Source organism: Prionailurus bengalensis, chromosome E1 (assembly GCF_016509475.1).
Source record: "Prionailurus bengalensis isolate Pbe53 chromosome E1, Fcat_Pben_1.1_paternal_pri, whole genome shotgun sequence".
In the NCBI taxonomy this organism is placed as follows: Eukaryota; Metazoa; Chordata; class Mammalia; order Carnivora; family Felidae; genus Prionailurus; species Prionailurus bengalensis.
Window position 1 is genome coordinate 566,146 of NC_057347.1, and position 16,355 is coordinate 582,500.

The 16,355-nt window shown below is 63.6% G+C and overlaps 1 protein-coding gene across 1 annotated transcript in view; it reads left to right on the plus strand.

The window, feature by feature from the left end:
- Positions 1-1,236: 1,236 nt before the first annotated feature.
- SMTNL2 (smoothelin like 2) overlaps positions 1,237-16,355 on the plus strand; it is an 18,835-nt gene continuing 3,716 nt past the window's right edge. Inside the window, exons 1-7 of the mRNA XM_043582720.1 lie at positions 1,237-1,740; positions 8,035-8,125; positions 8,582-8,824; positions 9,377-9,443; positions 10,139-10,285; positions 11,014-11,131; positions 11,285-11,436. Of these exons, the coding sequence (XP_043438655.1) occupies positions 1,333-1,740; positions 8,035-8,125; positions 8,582-8,824; positions 9,377-9,443; positions 10,139-10,285; positions 11,014-11,131; positions 11,285-11,436 (1,226 nt within the window). The 5' untranslated portion in view covers positions 1,237-1,332. The remainder of the gene's footprint in view (positions 1,741-8,034; positions 8,126-8,581; positions 8,825-9,376; positions 9,444-10,138; positions 10,286-11,013; positions 11,132-11,284; positions 11,437-16,355) is intronic.

Genomic DNA, 16,355 nt, shown 5'->3' on the forward strand with positions numbered 1-16,355 from the left:
GCTTCTTGGAACACACACTCACACACACTCACACACACTCACACACACATGCAACACGCACGCCTTTTGGCACTTGACTTTCTCATGAAATAATTGCTGGAAGGCTCCTTGGATTAGGTAACCCAGCGTTCCTTCCTGTCCCCACGGTGGAGGGGAGCACGGGGAGGGGTGGGGGGTGGAGGGATTGGCTCTCAGCATCTGAGCATCTGGGCAGTGTGGACCAGTCCAGGAGGTCTGTGGCTCCAGATTTGTCTGAATGCCTAACACGACAGGAACAAGCCCTTCAGACCTCGTGCTCCTGAGGTCATCTGGTTGTGCCTGCCCAGGCACTGGGCCTCCTTCAGGTGGGCCTGGCCTGGTAAGGAGAAGCCTAGTCAGGAAAAATTTCTGTGCAAAAGGTGGGATGTTCCCATTTTTAAACAGTAAAAAAAAAGTTTTTAATGTTTATTCTGGGGGGGGGGGAGGGGCAGAGAGAGGGAGACACAGAATCTGAAGCAGACTCCAGACACTCTATGCTGTCAGCACAGAGCCCAAAGCGGGGCTTGAACTCCCGGACAGAGATCATGACCTGAGCCTAAGTCGGATGCTTCAACGGCTGAGCGCCGGCCCCACCCCGGGCGCTCCTCCCATTCTCAATTTAAGTCAGTTTACAGTTTACAACTACAGGAGAGTATCTTTGCCCATCATCCTGTCCTCCTTAAGGCACAATTGTTTTCATTCTTCCCTTTCTTGTGATGGGAGGGGGGCAGGGACCAGACAGTTCTGGGGACTGCTCCCCCCCTCAGGTCTCCCCGACCAGTGGGGGAGTTCCCACCCCCAGCGGGACCTGGCCTTGCGGGGGAGAGCCCGGTGACCCACAGCCCACGTCAGTGGTCTCCGGGGTAAAGTCCCCTCGGGGGCCGCAGCCTCTCTCCAGGCCGCACGTCGCTCCTCTGGGGCGGGGTCAGGGGGCTCTCGGACCCCGCGCTCCCCCTGCGGCCCCGCCCCACCGGGCAGCAGAGCCCCGCTCTGCCCCTACGGCGACTCCCCGCCCCTCCCCCCACCGAGGCCCCGCCCCTCTCGGTGCCCGCCTCTCCCGCCTCCCGAGACCCCGCCCCCGAGGCCCCGCCCCCGCGCGGCGCCCAGTCGCGGGGCTCGCGGGCCCGCCCCCGCCCTGTGCCCGCCCCTCCCGCCGCCAAAGGCCCCGCCCCCTCCCCGCCCACCGCCCTCGGCCCCGCCCCCGCCCGCCCCTCCCGTCGCCCCTCCGGCGAACCCGGCCCGGGGCGGCCAGTCGCGGCCCGGAGCTGCGGAGCTTGGCTTCTCTGCCCGCTCGGACGGCGCGCCCGCTCGGCCATGGAGCAGGGCCCCGACCCCGAGGAGGCGCGCACGGTGCGCGAGGCGCTGGGCCGCTACGAGGCGGCGCTGGAGGGCGCGGTGCGCGCGCTGCACGAGGACATGCAGGGGCTGCAGCGCGGCGTGGAGCGGCGCGTGGCGGAGGCTCTGCGCCTGGCCGGCCCGCTGGCGCGCACGGTGGCCGAGCTGCAGCGCGACAACCAGCGGCTGCAGGCGCAGCTCGAGCGCTTGACGCGGCAGGTGGAGGCGCTGGGCTTGGCGACCGGGCCGTCCCCCGCGCCCGGAACTCCCGGCTCGCCCGGCTCGCCCAGCCCCCCGCCCGCGCCCGGCGTCCCCAGCCGCGCGCCCCGCCTGGGCACCGCGCGCTTCGCCAGCCACGCCACCTTCTCGCTGTCCGGCCGCGGCCAGGTGAGCCTCGGGGCGGGGGGCGCGGGCGCCGGGGGCGTGGGGCCGCGGACGCGGGGGTGCTGGGCTGGGGGCAGGGCCTCTGCCGGCCGCGCGGGGACTCACTCCGGGGTGGGAGAGGGCCCTAGAAGCCTGCCCGCTGCACCTGTCTCCGGCTCCCGGCCCCCTCCTTTCTTGGGAGCCAGGCCCTGTCTGCCCCGAGTCCTGACTCCCTCTCCCCTTTGTCCCATGACGCTGAGGGCTCGGGCGCTGAGGTTCGGCCCCTGACCGGTTCAACACCGCCTGGGCCTCGCCGGCAGCCCCCGACTCCCCCACCTCCATTCATGCGCCCCCTGCGTCGCCGCTTCACTGAGGCCTGACGGCTCTCGTTATTAATTAACCCAGACTGAGAACTCAGACCCGTGTGTGGTGTGTATGTGTGTGTGTGTGTGTGTGTGTGTGTGTGTGTGTGTGCGCGCGCGCGCGCGCGCATGTGAGGGGAGGCCCGGAGGACGCAGTGTGGTCGGGCGGCAGCGTTTGGGAACTCGCAGGGGGTAAAGACAGATGGGAAACCAGCCTGGAGCAGTCTCCAGCTTCCTGGGGTCAGTGACCCGCGTGGGGGTGGGGTGGAGGCCGGTGTGGACCAGCACGCCCAGCATGGGGCCTCCTGGAGAGGCAGGTTAGAATGTTTCCATGGTGTGCGCAGTGGCCTTAGGTGGGATTTTCCACTCTGCTCAGGCATGTGCTCTGGGGTGCGGTTTCCAGGGTCCGGGTCTGAGAGCTTTGCACCTGCTGCCCCTCCTTGGTTCCATCCGTCATCCGTGCAGATCTCCTGTGTGGGCTGGGCTGCACCTCGGGGGCCAGGAGGAGGGGGATCCCATCAGCCCCTGGAGGTCCCAGCCGGGTGGGAGGTGGCCCCAGACAGAGCAGTGCCAACAGTGTGGGCGGCTGGACCAGATGTTGGGCCCCAGTCCCTTCCAGGTGGGTGTCCCGGGAAGGCTTCTGTGCGGGAAGCCCAGGGCTGGCTATAGCTGCTGCTGCAGGTGCGGGTGCGATGGGGACTGTGCACATGCAGGCTTGGCGACGCTTTGGGGGGGGATGGAGAGGGGGGCTGGTGGGACTGACAGGGGAGGGCTGAATTGTGAAGGCCCTCTGGGCGCTGGCTAAGGGAGCTGGGCTCTGTCCCTGGTGTCCGGTGCTCCGTGTGAAGGGTCTGGAAATGTGGAGACACTTAATTCTGTGCCATGAGCACAACATACTACACATCCGTGGTATAAAATCGCCACGGTGCGGTGAGCTCACACGTGCCTAATCAACTGTGTCATCGGCTGTTTCTGAAGTTGGGTTTTAACACACGTTTGCTACTTGTCTGCTCACGGAAGCAGCTTCCCAAGTGTCCAGAGACATAACGTCCCAGTCATATGTGTGTGACCGCAGGTACGCACGTGCGTGCTCATGCATGTGTGACAGGAGGCTTTCCCGTCATCCAGCTGTCTCGGTGGGAATTGGCCGTTCTCACCTCAGGTGACTTAGTCATCTTGCGTATCACTGGGGTGGTGGGTGAAGGGCACTGGGCAGGGAGGGACAAGGTTCTCCTTGTTCCGCAAGGTCCGGCAAGGATGGATGACGGGTTGGAGGGTGGCTGGACACGGGGTGGGTTAAATGGGATGGTCCAAGGAGAGGAGACGATCTTCAAGGGGGAGTCGGCAGGGAGGCACAGACAGGAGCCGTGCCTGGGGAGCTGTTGGGTCACAGATCGGGGTTGGGGAGGATGCCGGGATCTGTCTGGGTCCTGTCCAGTGTGAGGGGCTGCGGGACATCCAGGCCAAGCTGTCCCAGAGCAGGTGCAGTCCCTGATCTGGCGAGCCAGGAGGAGTCAAGGCTGGACTTCAGGGAGACATCAGGGCAGAGCCTACAGCGGAGCCCTGAAGCGGGTGAGGTGTTCAGGTAATTGTGCAGCAGGACGGGGAGGAGCTGCTGGGCAGCTAGGGGGGCCCAGAGAGCCCGCCCCTAGAAGTCAAGGGGACAGCACTTGGAGGAAGGGGTCAGGGACGCCACGGCTCTTTATGGGATAGGGTTGGAGTCACGAATGGGAAGTGGGTGTGGGCTTCAGAAAGGTATAGATGGGCACTTGGGTGGGGGATGGCCAAGGTCTCCGGGGGGGTCACAGGTTGTGCAGCCCCCTGCACGGAGGCAGCACCCCCTCTGCTGGCTTCAGAAGCGTTGTCCCTGCTTCTCCTGCAGCCCCCTCTCAGGAGCGCCGACGGGCGGCCTCCAGCCAGTTTCTGGCGGCAAAGGGGACTGTGGAGACATCTGTATGTCCCCACTCTAACAGCACACGACTGGGTGCTTAGTCACGACCTGGGAGTCAGGGCTCCAGGCTGGGCCCCAGGGTGGCTGGTTCTGTGTTTCATGCCCTGGGTCTGTGTCACAGCGGGGAGGGGCCAGTTACAGCCGAGGTGAGGCCAGCGGGGCCCTCTGTAATAAGCGGTGAGATTTAGAGAAGCTTTTGGTTTCTGCTGTTTCGAACTTGGGGCTGTTGGAAGTGCATCATACTTAGCACGTAAATGGGTCCTGAACTCCGTGCAGAAAGAGTCGATCATGGAATCCACTTCTGAGTGCACAAGCCTTGACCTTGCTAAGTGGTAAGGAGACAGAAGAGTAGCCAGGGCGGCTCCAGGAGGAGGGAGCGGGCAGGGCCATGGAGTGGGAGAAACCGAGGTGGACTTCCTGTAGGAGGCCCAAGTCCCGAAGCAGACAGGAGCTGCTTTTGTCATGTTTGCTGTGAGGCCTTGGGAGCACCTCCTCAAAGGTCGACCTCAGTTTCTCAGGATCTAAACCAAGGGGGATCGGGCCAGGCTGGGTGGGCCCCTCAACTCTGAGCCGACTGGGTCCTTATAACGGTGACATCAGCAGGGTCTGTTCACAAGCATCCACAGAGCCGCAGCCGTGGCCTCGCAGGCAGAGGGAGCCCGCGGGGGCCTGTGGTATGGCGGCAGCCTGAGGCCAGGCCGGGCCTGGAGCGTGGCCCTTGGAAATGTCCTCTGTCCTCGGCTGGGCTGGAGGCCCCGGCCCCCCGCTGGCGGAGGCCCTCAGGGCCGGCTGCCAGGAGCTCTGGGTCGAGGCCGGCTGTGAAAGAAACCAGACTCCCTTATCTGCCTTCCTTTCCCAGACACACTGTGTGATAAGAGAGGTAAATGCTTTAGGGAGATGTTTGGGTTGAGCCTTGAAAGCCGAGTGTGAGTGGGGGATGGGCAGCAGTCTCAGGACGGGCTTCTGGCCCCTCCCGGGCTCCTGTGCCCACGCGTGAGCCCCCACGCGTGAGTCCCCACACGTGAGCCCGCGTGGGGCCGGCAGCACTGAGAATGCCTGAAAATTTCCCACCCTCCCGAAGCGTCTGCAAAGTTCCCAGTGAGAGGATCGTATCTCCCGGAGTCCCTGCAATCAGACCTGTGTCACCCCGCGCCTCCCTCGCATGCTCTCAGGCCTGGGCTCCCTTATGCCGGGGCGGGGGCGGGGCTCTCCCTAAAGCCCAGATGGGGACCGTTCTGTGCTGGTTCCCGTCCCCAGGGCTCGCCAGTGATTTCTGCCCCAGCACACAGAGGCTGCCCCGCCCCGGTTCTCTTCCTGGGGGTGAGGCAGCCCCCCTCCCCCATGCCGGGAGACGCTGGGAGAGTGTGTCTGAGGTCCCAGGGTGTGCTTGGGGACCAGGACAAGTCCTTGGTTTAAGGCCTCTGTTCTGCAAAGGCCCTGCTGGGGAGGTTATCCCCTTGTTAAGCCTTTTCCTCCCCCTCATCTGGCTAAGACAGGTCTGGCAGGGGCCAGGACCTGCCCTGCCCCAGGTCCCGGGGGACACGTTTGTCCTGAGCTGTCCTCTGTTCTCTGGAAGGCCAGAGTGCCTTGTGGACAAAGTCTCAGGTTGGGGTAGGCGGGTGGTCTCCCAATGACCCCTTGGCCTGAGGGGACAAGGGGTAGTTCCAGTCGAGGGGAAGTGGCAGTTGGGGGGGGGGGTGGCGGGCAGGAGACCCAGGAATCTGGCTGGTCCAGAACCTACTTCCTGTCTGGTTGTGGCTCCTGGTCCCCTGGGGCGTCACGGGGGTGGGGGACCTGCTACGTGCAGGGGCAGGCGTCTGGGGGCCCCCCATTCCTGGGAACGTGGTTTCACCATCACCCTGTCCCTCCAGGCCCCTGCCCAGACCTGTGGCACCGGTTGGGCCAGAGTAGGAGGGTGGGGGGACATGGAGACCCCAGGCTGAGCTGGCCCCGGTGACAGGTAGGGGCTGGGGTTCAGGGTGGACCGGCTGTTTCTCCTTCTGCTGCTGATTTGGCTTCAAGTTGGGGGTGCCCGCAGGGGCTCCCCTTCTCCACAGCCTGGCCCCTCCCTCTCTGTCCTCCTGAGTCAGGACTTGAGGGGTCCCCTCCTCTCCCAGCCCCCCCCCCCCCAGGGCTCTGAGTCCTGTCCTTTCCTCCTTCTGCGGGGACCCACACCCCACAGAGGGACAGCCCCTTCCAACTCCTCCCCTGTCCTCCCAGCTTCTCCCCCTTCCGCCCTCTCCTGCCCCACCCCTACCTCATTCAGTCCCTAAATCACCTGCCGGCCTCTTCTTTGCTAAACCCAGTGAGCGCTGTTCAGATCTCATCTCGACCATTTCCTTGACCCGAGGCCACCTTTGGGCGCCCCAGGCACGCCTGTGTTCTTCCTGAATGTGTCCACCTGCCTCACCCAGCCTTCTCCAGGTTTTCTCCCTGCACCTCTGGCTGCCCCTCTGTAGACCCCTCTTCTCCCCCCAGGCCCCCTCCACCCCTGGCCACCTCTTGCTCTGGGCGTGTGCTGAGGATACAGGACTCCTGCTTGTCCCTCATTGTTCCCTCCATCCTTCTGTCCTGTCTCTTAAACTGTAGACCCAAACACACAGCTGTGTCCTGACCTCACCTCCTGGATTTCCCAGGGGCACCTTACACTCCATGTGGCCCGAACTGAAGTCCCTGTTTTTCCACCAACGCCCCTTCCTTCCCCCTCAGGTCACTTATCCCTGCAGTCGCCCATCAGAACGCGTCACAACTCCAAGTCGTCTGTCTGTGCAGACGCTAGTTGTCCCCTCCTCATCCACCTGGCGTACCCTACACCCGGCTTGGGCACTGCTGCCTCTGGGGGGCCCTCCCTGACCTGCTGGGCTGGACGCACTCTCGGGCTCTGCTCGAGGTCCTGGCTCCCCCGCCAGAGCGATCCCCCCATGGCGCAGTGGCCACCCCTAGCACTGGCTGAGGGGCCGCTGAGCCATCTGGGGCCAGGGGTGGTCTTTAGTCATCTCGGAACCTTGCAGGCAAGAGCCAGCCTGGAGGTGTCTCGGGAGAGGTGTAGCCAGCCTCCAAGTGGCCCTTAGTACTGGGGGGTCTGCCCCGATCCCCTTCCCGCCAGGCAGACCCCGCCAGCCCTGTGGACATGCCGGGCCCTCCCCACCTCCCTCGCTTTGGGAGAGGCAGGAGCTCGTTGCAGGAGGACGTCCCTCCTGGCCACAGATCCCAGGTGATTCTCACGTGTCACTGTGGACAGGACACCTCTTCTCGGAGCCTTGGGCTTTCCCTGCCGCGTGGGGGTGTTAGCACGCACCTGAGAGGACGGAAGCACATTGGCGTAACTGGTGTGGCCAGAAAAGGGCCTGATGCTCGATGGATGCTCTGCAGTGTACCTCCCTTATCTCAGACGGGGACACTGAGACCCAGCAGCGGCATGACCTGACCCCCGGCTCCCCCAGGGGCTCCGGTATTGGCTCCACTGAGGTTCGGGGGGACTGGAGGGCCCTGGAGCCAGTCAGACCCTCGTATCCCAGGCATCCAGGCAAATCTTGTGACCACGTCCCATGGAAGGTCCTCAGCACGAAGGCCCCAGTGCCTTCTGTTGGCCCAGAGAACCTTAGGGTTCTGGTTTCAGCGCCCCTACACGGGCATCCGTGTCGGCTGGCCACGCGGGGGTGAGAAGGGCCAGGCTCTTGCTGGAGCATCTGGTCCAGGCAGGGGAAGGGTGGGCCACTTTGCGCCCTGCCAGGAACCCCATTCTGATCTTTGTCTCTAGTGCTTTTGGAGTCTGGGGTGAGCCCGGGAGAGTCGTTTGCCTGACAGGATCGTGGGGGCTCAGCAGCCGGGGCCGGGTCCACGCCAGGTCGCTGTGTGGCCTGTGCCCAGTACCGTATCTCCCAGGGGCTGTCTCACACGGCAGTGTTACTTGTCCCCAGAACTGGGGGGGCCTCAGACAGCAATCTCGGGAGGGGGCAGCCGGCCCTGCCTGACTGGGCCCCCCTGGTGCGTGTGTCTCCGTAGAGCGTGGATCACCAGGACGAAGCCAGCGAGGTGGACACAAGAAAGGCCTCAGACTCGTGCATCGTTGAGAACGGGCACCAGCCTGGGACAGGTAGGGGCCGACGGCAAGGGAGGCCGTCCCGCGGCCGGGAGGGGACGTGGCCCTGAACCCCAGCAGGCCGACAGGCTGCCCGGAGGGCGGCTTCACTCTGGGTGAAGTAGAACTCTGTCAACGCAGAGGCAAATGGGAGGTCTCGAGGGGATGGACTTCCCTGTTTCCAGAGGAAGCAAGTGGGCCCCGAGGAGATGTCCACGCAGCGGACAGCACAGCGTGGCCGACAGGCTAGGTAGTATTTACTGAACTGATGGTGACAGCAGTTCGGAACAGACATAAACTCCGGTTGCATTGAGGCGTCCCCAGAAGAGGGAGGTCAGGGAGGCCTTCCTGGAGGAGGTGGGAGGAGGGTTCACAGAAGCTAGAGTCCTACTGGGGGGGGGGGGCGGCCTGAGGCCCCTGCAGATGCCTTGGCTGACTCCCCCCACCTTCCCCACTGGCCTCGTGTTTCAGGTCTGGGCGATGGGTCCCCAGAAGCCGCTGGAACCTTACCAGCACCAGAGCCCCCCAGGCCTCGCCCCGTGAGCCTCTCCCTGCAGCTGCCTCACCAGCCGGTCACGGCCATCACTCGGGTCTCGGAGAGGTTTTCAGGGGAGACCTCGGCCGTGGCTCTCTCGCCCACGTCTGCTGCCATCCTGGGGGGCCCCAGCCCGAGCCCCAGTGAGGCCACCGCACCCCGGACTCCAGGTCCCAGCGGTAGGAGCGGGAGAGCATAGCCTGGGTGCAGACCCCACGGGGGTGGGGGGCTGGCGAGAGACTCGGAAAACCTGGGACCGAGCTGCCCACCTGTGCCCGGTCCCTGTGACGCGCCCTTCCCTGCCTGACTCCTTCCAGAGATGCCGTGAACTGGCGGCTTCCCTCGGGGAGACCGTGGCTTTCATTCCGGGTCAGGCTGTGGTGAGGACGTGGCTGGCACCCTGCGCACTTGGCTGGGCTCCGCCAGCCTGCTGTGGGCCTGTGGTCAGGGCCTGTGGTGTGTGCTGGGGTGGGGCTTCCAAAATGAGGGTCTGGCGACAAAGCGTGCTGCACCCTGGGACCTGTGCTCCCCAAAGCAGCCGGGAACACCTACAACACCTTTTATGTCCGAGCTCTGAGCTCCTAGCCCCTCTCCCTCAGCTGTTGGCCGTGGGGGGCCAGCCTGGGGGGGGGGGCTGCCCATCCAGGGAGCGGTGTTGGGTCAGGGAAGGGCGCCGGTGGCTGGCCCTCCCCAAGGCCGTGGCTACTTCTGTTCCTCTCCTTGTCCTGCAGAGAAGAGTCCTTCCGCCCCGAGGTTGAGCTCTGGCTACGGGGCAGCATCGGCCGGCAGGAGCGACAGGTGCGTCAGGGTGAGGCGGCCGGGTGGGCTGTGCTGTCCTGGGACTTGGGCTCCCTGTGCTGACCCGGACCTTGGAGAGCCGGGCAGCGGGTTGCAGGGGAGGCCGGGCCGCGGGGCTCGCTGGACAGCCTCGTTTGGAGAAATGTGGCCTCGGCTGGCTTCTCTGTGGACCCTGCAGAGCGGGTCTGTGTGGAGGTGGGAGGGGGTGTCTCCGTCCCCACAGAGGAGGGAGGGTGGGAGGGCCTCTCCATGCGGGTGCCCAGAGAGGCCCTGCCCCCCTCGTGGTACAGACCCCCTCCCCCAGCCTGCAGCTGTCCCCATATTCCCCCAGGCCAGCTGGCTGGGGGTGGGGGGCTCGCTTGCCTTTTCTTTTAATAATAAAGGAAAATGGTGACTTTCTGGCAAACCGTTCAGGAGGAAACAAAGAGGGTCTTATCTAGTGGTGGAGAGGGGCCTGGTGGGGCTGGTTCGGGGTCCACCTTCTGCCCCAGGAATTGACACCTGCTGAGTGGTGATTATGCCAGGCATTGGGTGCCCCCTGCAGCGGGCCAGACCTCTCAGTCAGAACCTGCCCAACAGGTTGTGCCTGGGGCTGCCGTGCCTCCTTTGTTCCTGCCTCGGTCACTGGGGGGAGGGGGGCCCTGGGCCCGAGTGGGCTGGGATTTTCCTGACTCGGTGGTTCTCTCTCTCCTCAGCCCACCCCTGGTGACGCCTCGGTCTCCACCAGCCACCGCCCAGGCCCGGCGCCGGGAGCTGGTCAGGTCGCAGACGCTGCCCCGCACGTCCGGGGCGCAGGCCCGGAAGGCCTTGTTTGAGAAGTGGGAGCGCGACACCGCGGGCAAGTACGCACGCTCGCGCCCAGACCCACCTGCGCAGGAAAGCCGGCCCAGTCCTCTTCCCCGGGGGCCGGGCGCAAGGGCAGGGCCCATGATGAGAGCCCCTCGCCTGCCCTGTTCCAGAGGTGCCCCAGGCCGCCCTCCCCGCCTCGCCTGGCAGGACGGGGAGACCACAAGTGATAGTGGGTTAGGATTCCCAGGGTGGGGTGGGGGGGGCTGTGGGGTGACACCCTGCCCCCCTTAGGGACAGGGCTGGTCTTTGAACAGGGATCCAGTCGTCAGCATGACACCTGCTGGGGGCAGGGTGGGGTCCCAGCCTGTGTGGTGAGGACGCCCCTAGCCCCAGCTTCCTGTGACCAGTGAGGGAGACCGACCAGGGCAGTTTCCCCGCTGAGCCAGATCTGGGCTGTGTCCTTGGGGCCACCAGGGGGACCACCCTCCCGGGGCTAGGAGGCTAGGAGGCTAGGAAGGGAGCTGTCAGTGAGGGTTACATCTGGGCGGCTGGGGCAAAGGGAAGGGAGCAGAGGGCAGGGGCCTGAGGCCACGTGGGCTGCGGTCCCCTGTCCCAGGATTGCCAGGTGACCCCCGATTCCCAGTGTGGGAAATGGATGCGGGCTGGCGGCCGGAGGGAGGGTGGTCCTGCCAGCGGGGCGTCTCCCCGGGGTGAGCAGAGCAGGCGGTGTGCGGGCGGTGGGGACCCGCGGCCCCACAGCAGGCAGGCGCTCTTTGCACAGGGGGAAGGGCGAGGTGCGGGCCAAGCTGAAACGGTCACAGAGCTTCGGTGTGGCCAGCGCGAGCAGCATCAAGCAGCTCCTGCTGGAGTGGTGCCGGCAGAAGACGCTTGGCTACCAGGTGGGCCCAGACCCCGCCCCGGCCCGGGGGCCCCTGGTCTGCTCTGGGAGAGGCTGGGAGCGTCTGCTTGATGGGTTAAATTGGGGGGGGGGGGCGCGGAGGCGGGACGGGACCCCCGCTCACGCCCCTGTGTTGCCCCCGGCCCGCCGGAAGCACGTAGACCTGCAGAACTTCTCGTCCAGCTGGAGCGACGGCATGGCCTTCTGCGCCCTGGTGCATTCATTCTTTCCCGACGCCTTCGACTACAGCGCCCTGAGCCCCGCGCAGAGGCAGAAGAACTTCGAGCTGGCCTTCACCACGGCCGAGTGAGTACGGCGGGTGCTGAGCCCCGCTCCCGCCCGGGGGAGTCGTCTGCAAGGGTCCTGAGGCCGTCCCACGGCCTCCTGTACGGATGGGGAGACTGAGGCCTGAGGGGCCGCCCACGCTCGGTGCACCTGCCCCTCTCACTGGGTGCCTGGCCTCCGCTGTGTGGTCTGGGAGGCCAGCCACGGGCTGGGCGCGAGGGACTGCGGGGCGGGCTCTCCCGGGGCACCCAGCCTGTCCTCTCAGGGTTGGTGGGGAGACACTGTTGCTTGGGCAAGCAGGACGTTGAATAATGTCTGCCTCGGAAACATTTTTAAAAGTTCTCCACTAAGTAGGTTTTGCTTCCCTAAATGTTGTCCTAGCGTGTGCTACGAAATCGTCTGTGTTCCTAAGACTGGCTCCGGGAGGCGATTGGGTGGGGAGAGATTCTGGGATTCCCTTGGCACTCGGGAAGCCAGTCTGGGATTTGGCTGGTGGCTCAGGGCAGCCCCTGGGGCATCGGGGTTCTAGCTGGGGTCGGGAGGTGGGGGTTGCAGGCTGTCCCCTGGGGCTGGTCGGCCTGATGTTGTGGGGCCCGGAGAGCAGCTGTGTGGGGCGGGCTGGCTCACGGGCTGTGCGTGTGGGCAGCGGCTGGACCAGCTCACGGTGGCTGGCAGGGAGCTGGGGCAGAGGGCCTCCTGTCGGTTGGTCACAGTCCAGAAGCAGAGGCTCAGGGGAGCCTGGGGGCGGGGCTCAGGGGATGCTCAGGGGATGCTGGGGGCGGGGGGGAGGAAGGTGTCTCCTGCCGCGGCCTCTGTGCCTGGACGTAAGCCCGTGAGCAGCGCCTGCCCACCAGCTCTGCATCCCCGCTGCCCTGACCAGGGGGAGGCCTCGCTCCAGACCTGTGTGCCCTCCGCACTCCGTTCCTGGACCCCAGCCCCGGCCGGGGAAGGGGTCGGAGCCTACGGGTCAGTCCTGGGGGCAGAGGGGAGCCGGCCTGAGTTGTGGGAATGTCGCCGTTGCCCCCGTGCCGTGGTCTCAGGTGACATGCCGGGACTCTCGGCCCCCGCGGGGTCACAGAACTCCTTCTCTTTCTTGGCTGCTCGAGCTAGCTGTCTTCCTAATCGCAGAAACAGCTCTGGTTGGAGTGTGTTATGCAACTGGACCCAGACGGCGGTGAACCAGAGCCAAGGTGGACAGCACAATGTCGGGGAGGGACACCTCGCAGGGGGAGGCCCGGCTGCTCGGGCCTAGAGACGGTGGCTGTCAGAGCAGACTGAGCGTGCGGGGCGGGGGCTCTGGTGTGGGCGCCGCACCCCAGGACCCACCCCGGAAACTGGGCCGGCGAGGCCCCACTCGGGCCCCTGGTGTTTTCTTCCACAGACCAGGCTGGGCCAGGAGAGGGGGCCCTGGGCCTCAGGGTGGTGGCCCTGCTTCCCAGATGGTGGGGAGCACAGCCCCGCCCCGACAGCCAGAGCCAGATTGCTCTGTGGCTGTGCTTTCCCAGACGTGGGCACCTCCAGTCTCGGAGCACAGAGCACGTTCCTTCTGTTCCTAGCCTGGAGGGTCAGGGTGTGTGCAGGCCGCTCCACATTTTGCCTCCCTCCTCCCCAGAGCAAACGGTGGGGTGGGGGTGGGGGGACTGAAGCCTGGCCCTGCCTCTTTGTGGCCTGAGTATGGCTGGGGAGGGGAGGGTGGTCTGCCGGCTAGGGGCCCAGGGCAGGCCTGTGTGGGGAGCTTGTTTGGGGCCTGGGAAGGGACCTCCCCTGGGAGTCCCTGGGGGAGGTGACCTCGCAGATATGGGGGGGAGGGGTAGGAAGGTGGCCTCCTAAGAAGACAGCAGCTTGGGTCACCTGGCTTGCTCCCGGGACAACAGGCTGGAAAGAAAGCACAGGACCCCTGCTGGATGGTTCTGGCTACCAGTTTCTTAGCAGACACTCCCCAGGTTTGCCAGCATATGTCCGGCAGACTCATGGGCCCACAGGCGGCAGGAGCAGGCTGTGCGGGGTGACAGGGGCCTGGGCTCCATGGGGTCACAGCCTTTGCACAGGAACAGAGGACAGACAGGCCCCTCAAACAGGGGGTTCACCCCCCACACACACACACATCAGGAAGGAAACGTTTGCAGACCCTTCTGCGAGCGAGGGCCTTAAAACCACGAAGACGCACCGGGAACTGGGTGGCGTGAGCCGTGTGCTACCCCCCCTCCCGGGAACTCCCGGCCCCGAAGATTCCCCGCGGCCTAATCTGTGCGAGCAATGCGGTGTTGACAGCAAAGTACGAGCCCTTGTTGGACAGGTGTCCCGGGCTTGGAGAGCGGGAAGACCGGTCCTTTTATGGAAGGGGTGCGGCGGTGCGCGGGGGCCCTGCCCTCCGCGCCCTGCGCCCCACATCTCTAGGCCGAGCGCCCGCCCAGAGCCGAACGTGTGGCCTGAGGCTCCCGCTTGCCCTGCAGGGAATGTGTCCTGCTCTCGGGTTACGCCCAAGCAGAAGGGGCTTCGGGCTATTTGTAGTGTCCATGTGTCTCTGTCTAAAACCAGACTGGAGGCTGTAGTCCGAGCCTGGCATCTGCGTTTAGCGAAGGCTTAAACAAATAAAAATAGCCCCTTGAGCCCCTCCTCCCTCGCCCTCACAGGCCAGCCCCGTGCCGACCGCAGACCGTGACAGAGCCGGGGCAGGAGAATCCTCGGAACCTCGCTTTTAAGCCCCAAGCAAGGTGGGGCTCAGTACGTTCACTCAGAAATGATGGCACACAGGTGTCACCCCGGTTCTTGCTACTCGGTGCCATTGAGGTGCCTTGCGCTCTTCCCTTTGGGCTGTTTCGCGGCGCGGGAGTTACGCTCCTATCGCTGTTACAAACGCACTTGCTTCCTTTTTTTTTATTTTTATTTTTTTTTTTAACGTTTATTTATTTTTGAGACAGAGAGAGACACAGCATGAACGGGGGAGGGGCAGAGAGAGAGGGAGACAAAGAATCGGAAGCAGGCTCCAGGCTCTGAGCCATCAGCCCAGAGCCCGACGTGGGGCTCGAACTCACAAACCCCGAGATCGTGACCTGAGCTGAAGTCGGACGCTCAAACGACTGAGCCACCCAGGCACCCCTAACGTTTATTTATTTTTGAGACAGAGAGAGACACAGCATGAACGGGGGAGGGGCAGAGAGAGGGAGACACAGAATCGGAAACAGGCTCCAGGCTCTGAGCCGTCAGCACGGAGCCCGACGCGGGGCTCGAACTCACGGACCGTGAGACCATGACCTGAGCTGAAGTCGGACGCTTAACCGACCGAGCCACCCAGGCGCCCCAACATATACCCATATTGAGTGTGTTGCTGATATTTTGTTATTTTTCATTAGTTTTATTATTTTATTATTATTATTTTATTTATTGTTATTTTAATTACTTTATTAGTTTATTTATTTATTAAAAAAATTTTTTTTTCAACGTTTATTTATTTTTGGGACAGAGAGAGACAGAGCATGAACGGGGGAGGGGCAGAGAGAGAGGGAGACACAGAATCCAAAACAGGCTCCAGGCTCCGAGCCATCAGCCCAGAGCCCGACGCGGGGCTCGAACTCACGGACCGCGAGATCATTACCTGGCTGAAGTCGGACGCTTAACCGACTGCGCCACCCAGGCGCCCCAAGTCTTTTTTTTTTTTAACGTTTATTTATTTATTTATTTATTTATTAAAAAAAAATTTTTTTTCAACGTTTTTATTTATTTTTGGGACAGAGAGAGACAGAGCATGAACGGGGGAGGGGCAGAGAGAGAGGGAGACACAGAATCGGAAGCAGGCTCCAGGCTCCGAGCCGTCAGCCCAGAGCCCAACGCGGGGCTCGAACTCACGGACCGCGAGATCATGACCTGAGCTGAAGTCGGACGCTCAAACGACTGAGCCACCCAGGTGCCCCTAACGTTTATTTATTTTTGAGACAGAGAGAGACACAGCATGAACGGGGGAGGGGCAGAGAGAGAGGGAGACACAGAATCGGAAACAGGCTCCAGGCTCTGAGCCATCAGCCCAGAGCCTGACGCGGGGCTCGAACTCACGGACAGCGAGATCATGACCTGAGCCGAAGTCGGAGGCTTAACCGACTGCGCCCCCCAGGCGCCCCAAGTCTTTTTTTTTTAATGCTTATTTACTTTAAACGTTAGAGAGAGGCAGAGCGTGAGTGGGTAAGGGGCAGAGAGAGGGAGACACAGAACCCGAGGCAGGCTCCAGGCTCTGAGCTGTCAGCCCAGAGCCCGACGCGGGGCTTGAACTCACAGACTGCGAGATCGTGACCTGGCTGAAGTCGGACGCTTAACCGACTGTGCCACCCAGGTGCCCCTAACGTTTATTTATTTTTGAGACAGAGAGAGACACAGCATGAACGGGGGAGGGGCAGAGAGAGAGGGAGACACAGAATCGGAAGCAGGCTCCAGGCTCTGAGCCATCACCCCAGAGCCCGACGCGGGGCTCGAACTCGCGGACCGCGAGATCGTGACCTGAGCTGAAGTCGGACGCTTAACCGACTGAGCCACCCAGACGCCCCACACTTGCTTCTTTTTAATTTGAAAGGCAATGGGGTGTGTGCCCAATAGTGTTCTGCCTTAACCGTACCTCAACTCTTTAAAAAGGGCAGTTGGGGCCTCTAATATTTTGAGACTTGAGTATTTTTATAAAAGTCAATACTGACCACTTTCCTTTTCTCATACCCTGATTCTGAAGTTTCATTCAACCCGCGTGTGCAGCTTTTAGGACTCGTGAGGTTACCGTTGTAGCTGCTGGGGTGGGGACCGGGAAGCCAGAGCCTTGCCCGCGACCTCTCGCCTGGGTTGTAGGGGTGACGGCGGGGTAAGGCCTTAGTGCCCACCCTGACCGCGGCCCTGAGGGCGAAACCTCGCTGCCCAGGCAGGGATGCCGCGGGTGGGAGCCGGTGCCGAAGGGGGTCAGCGGA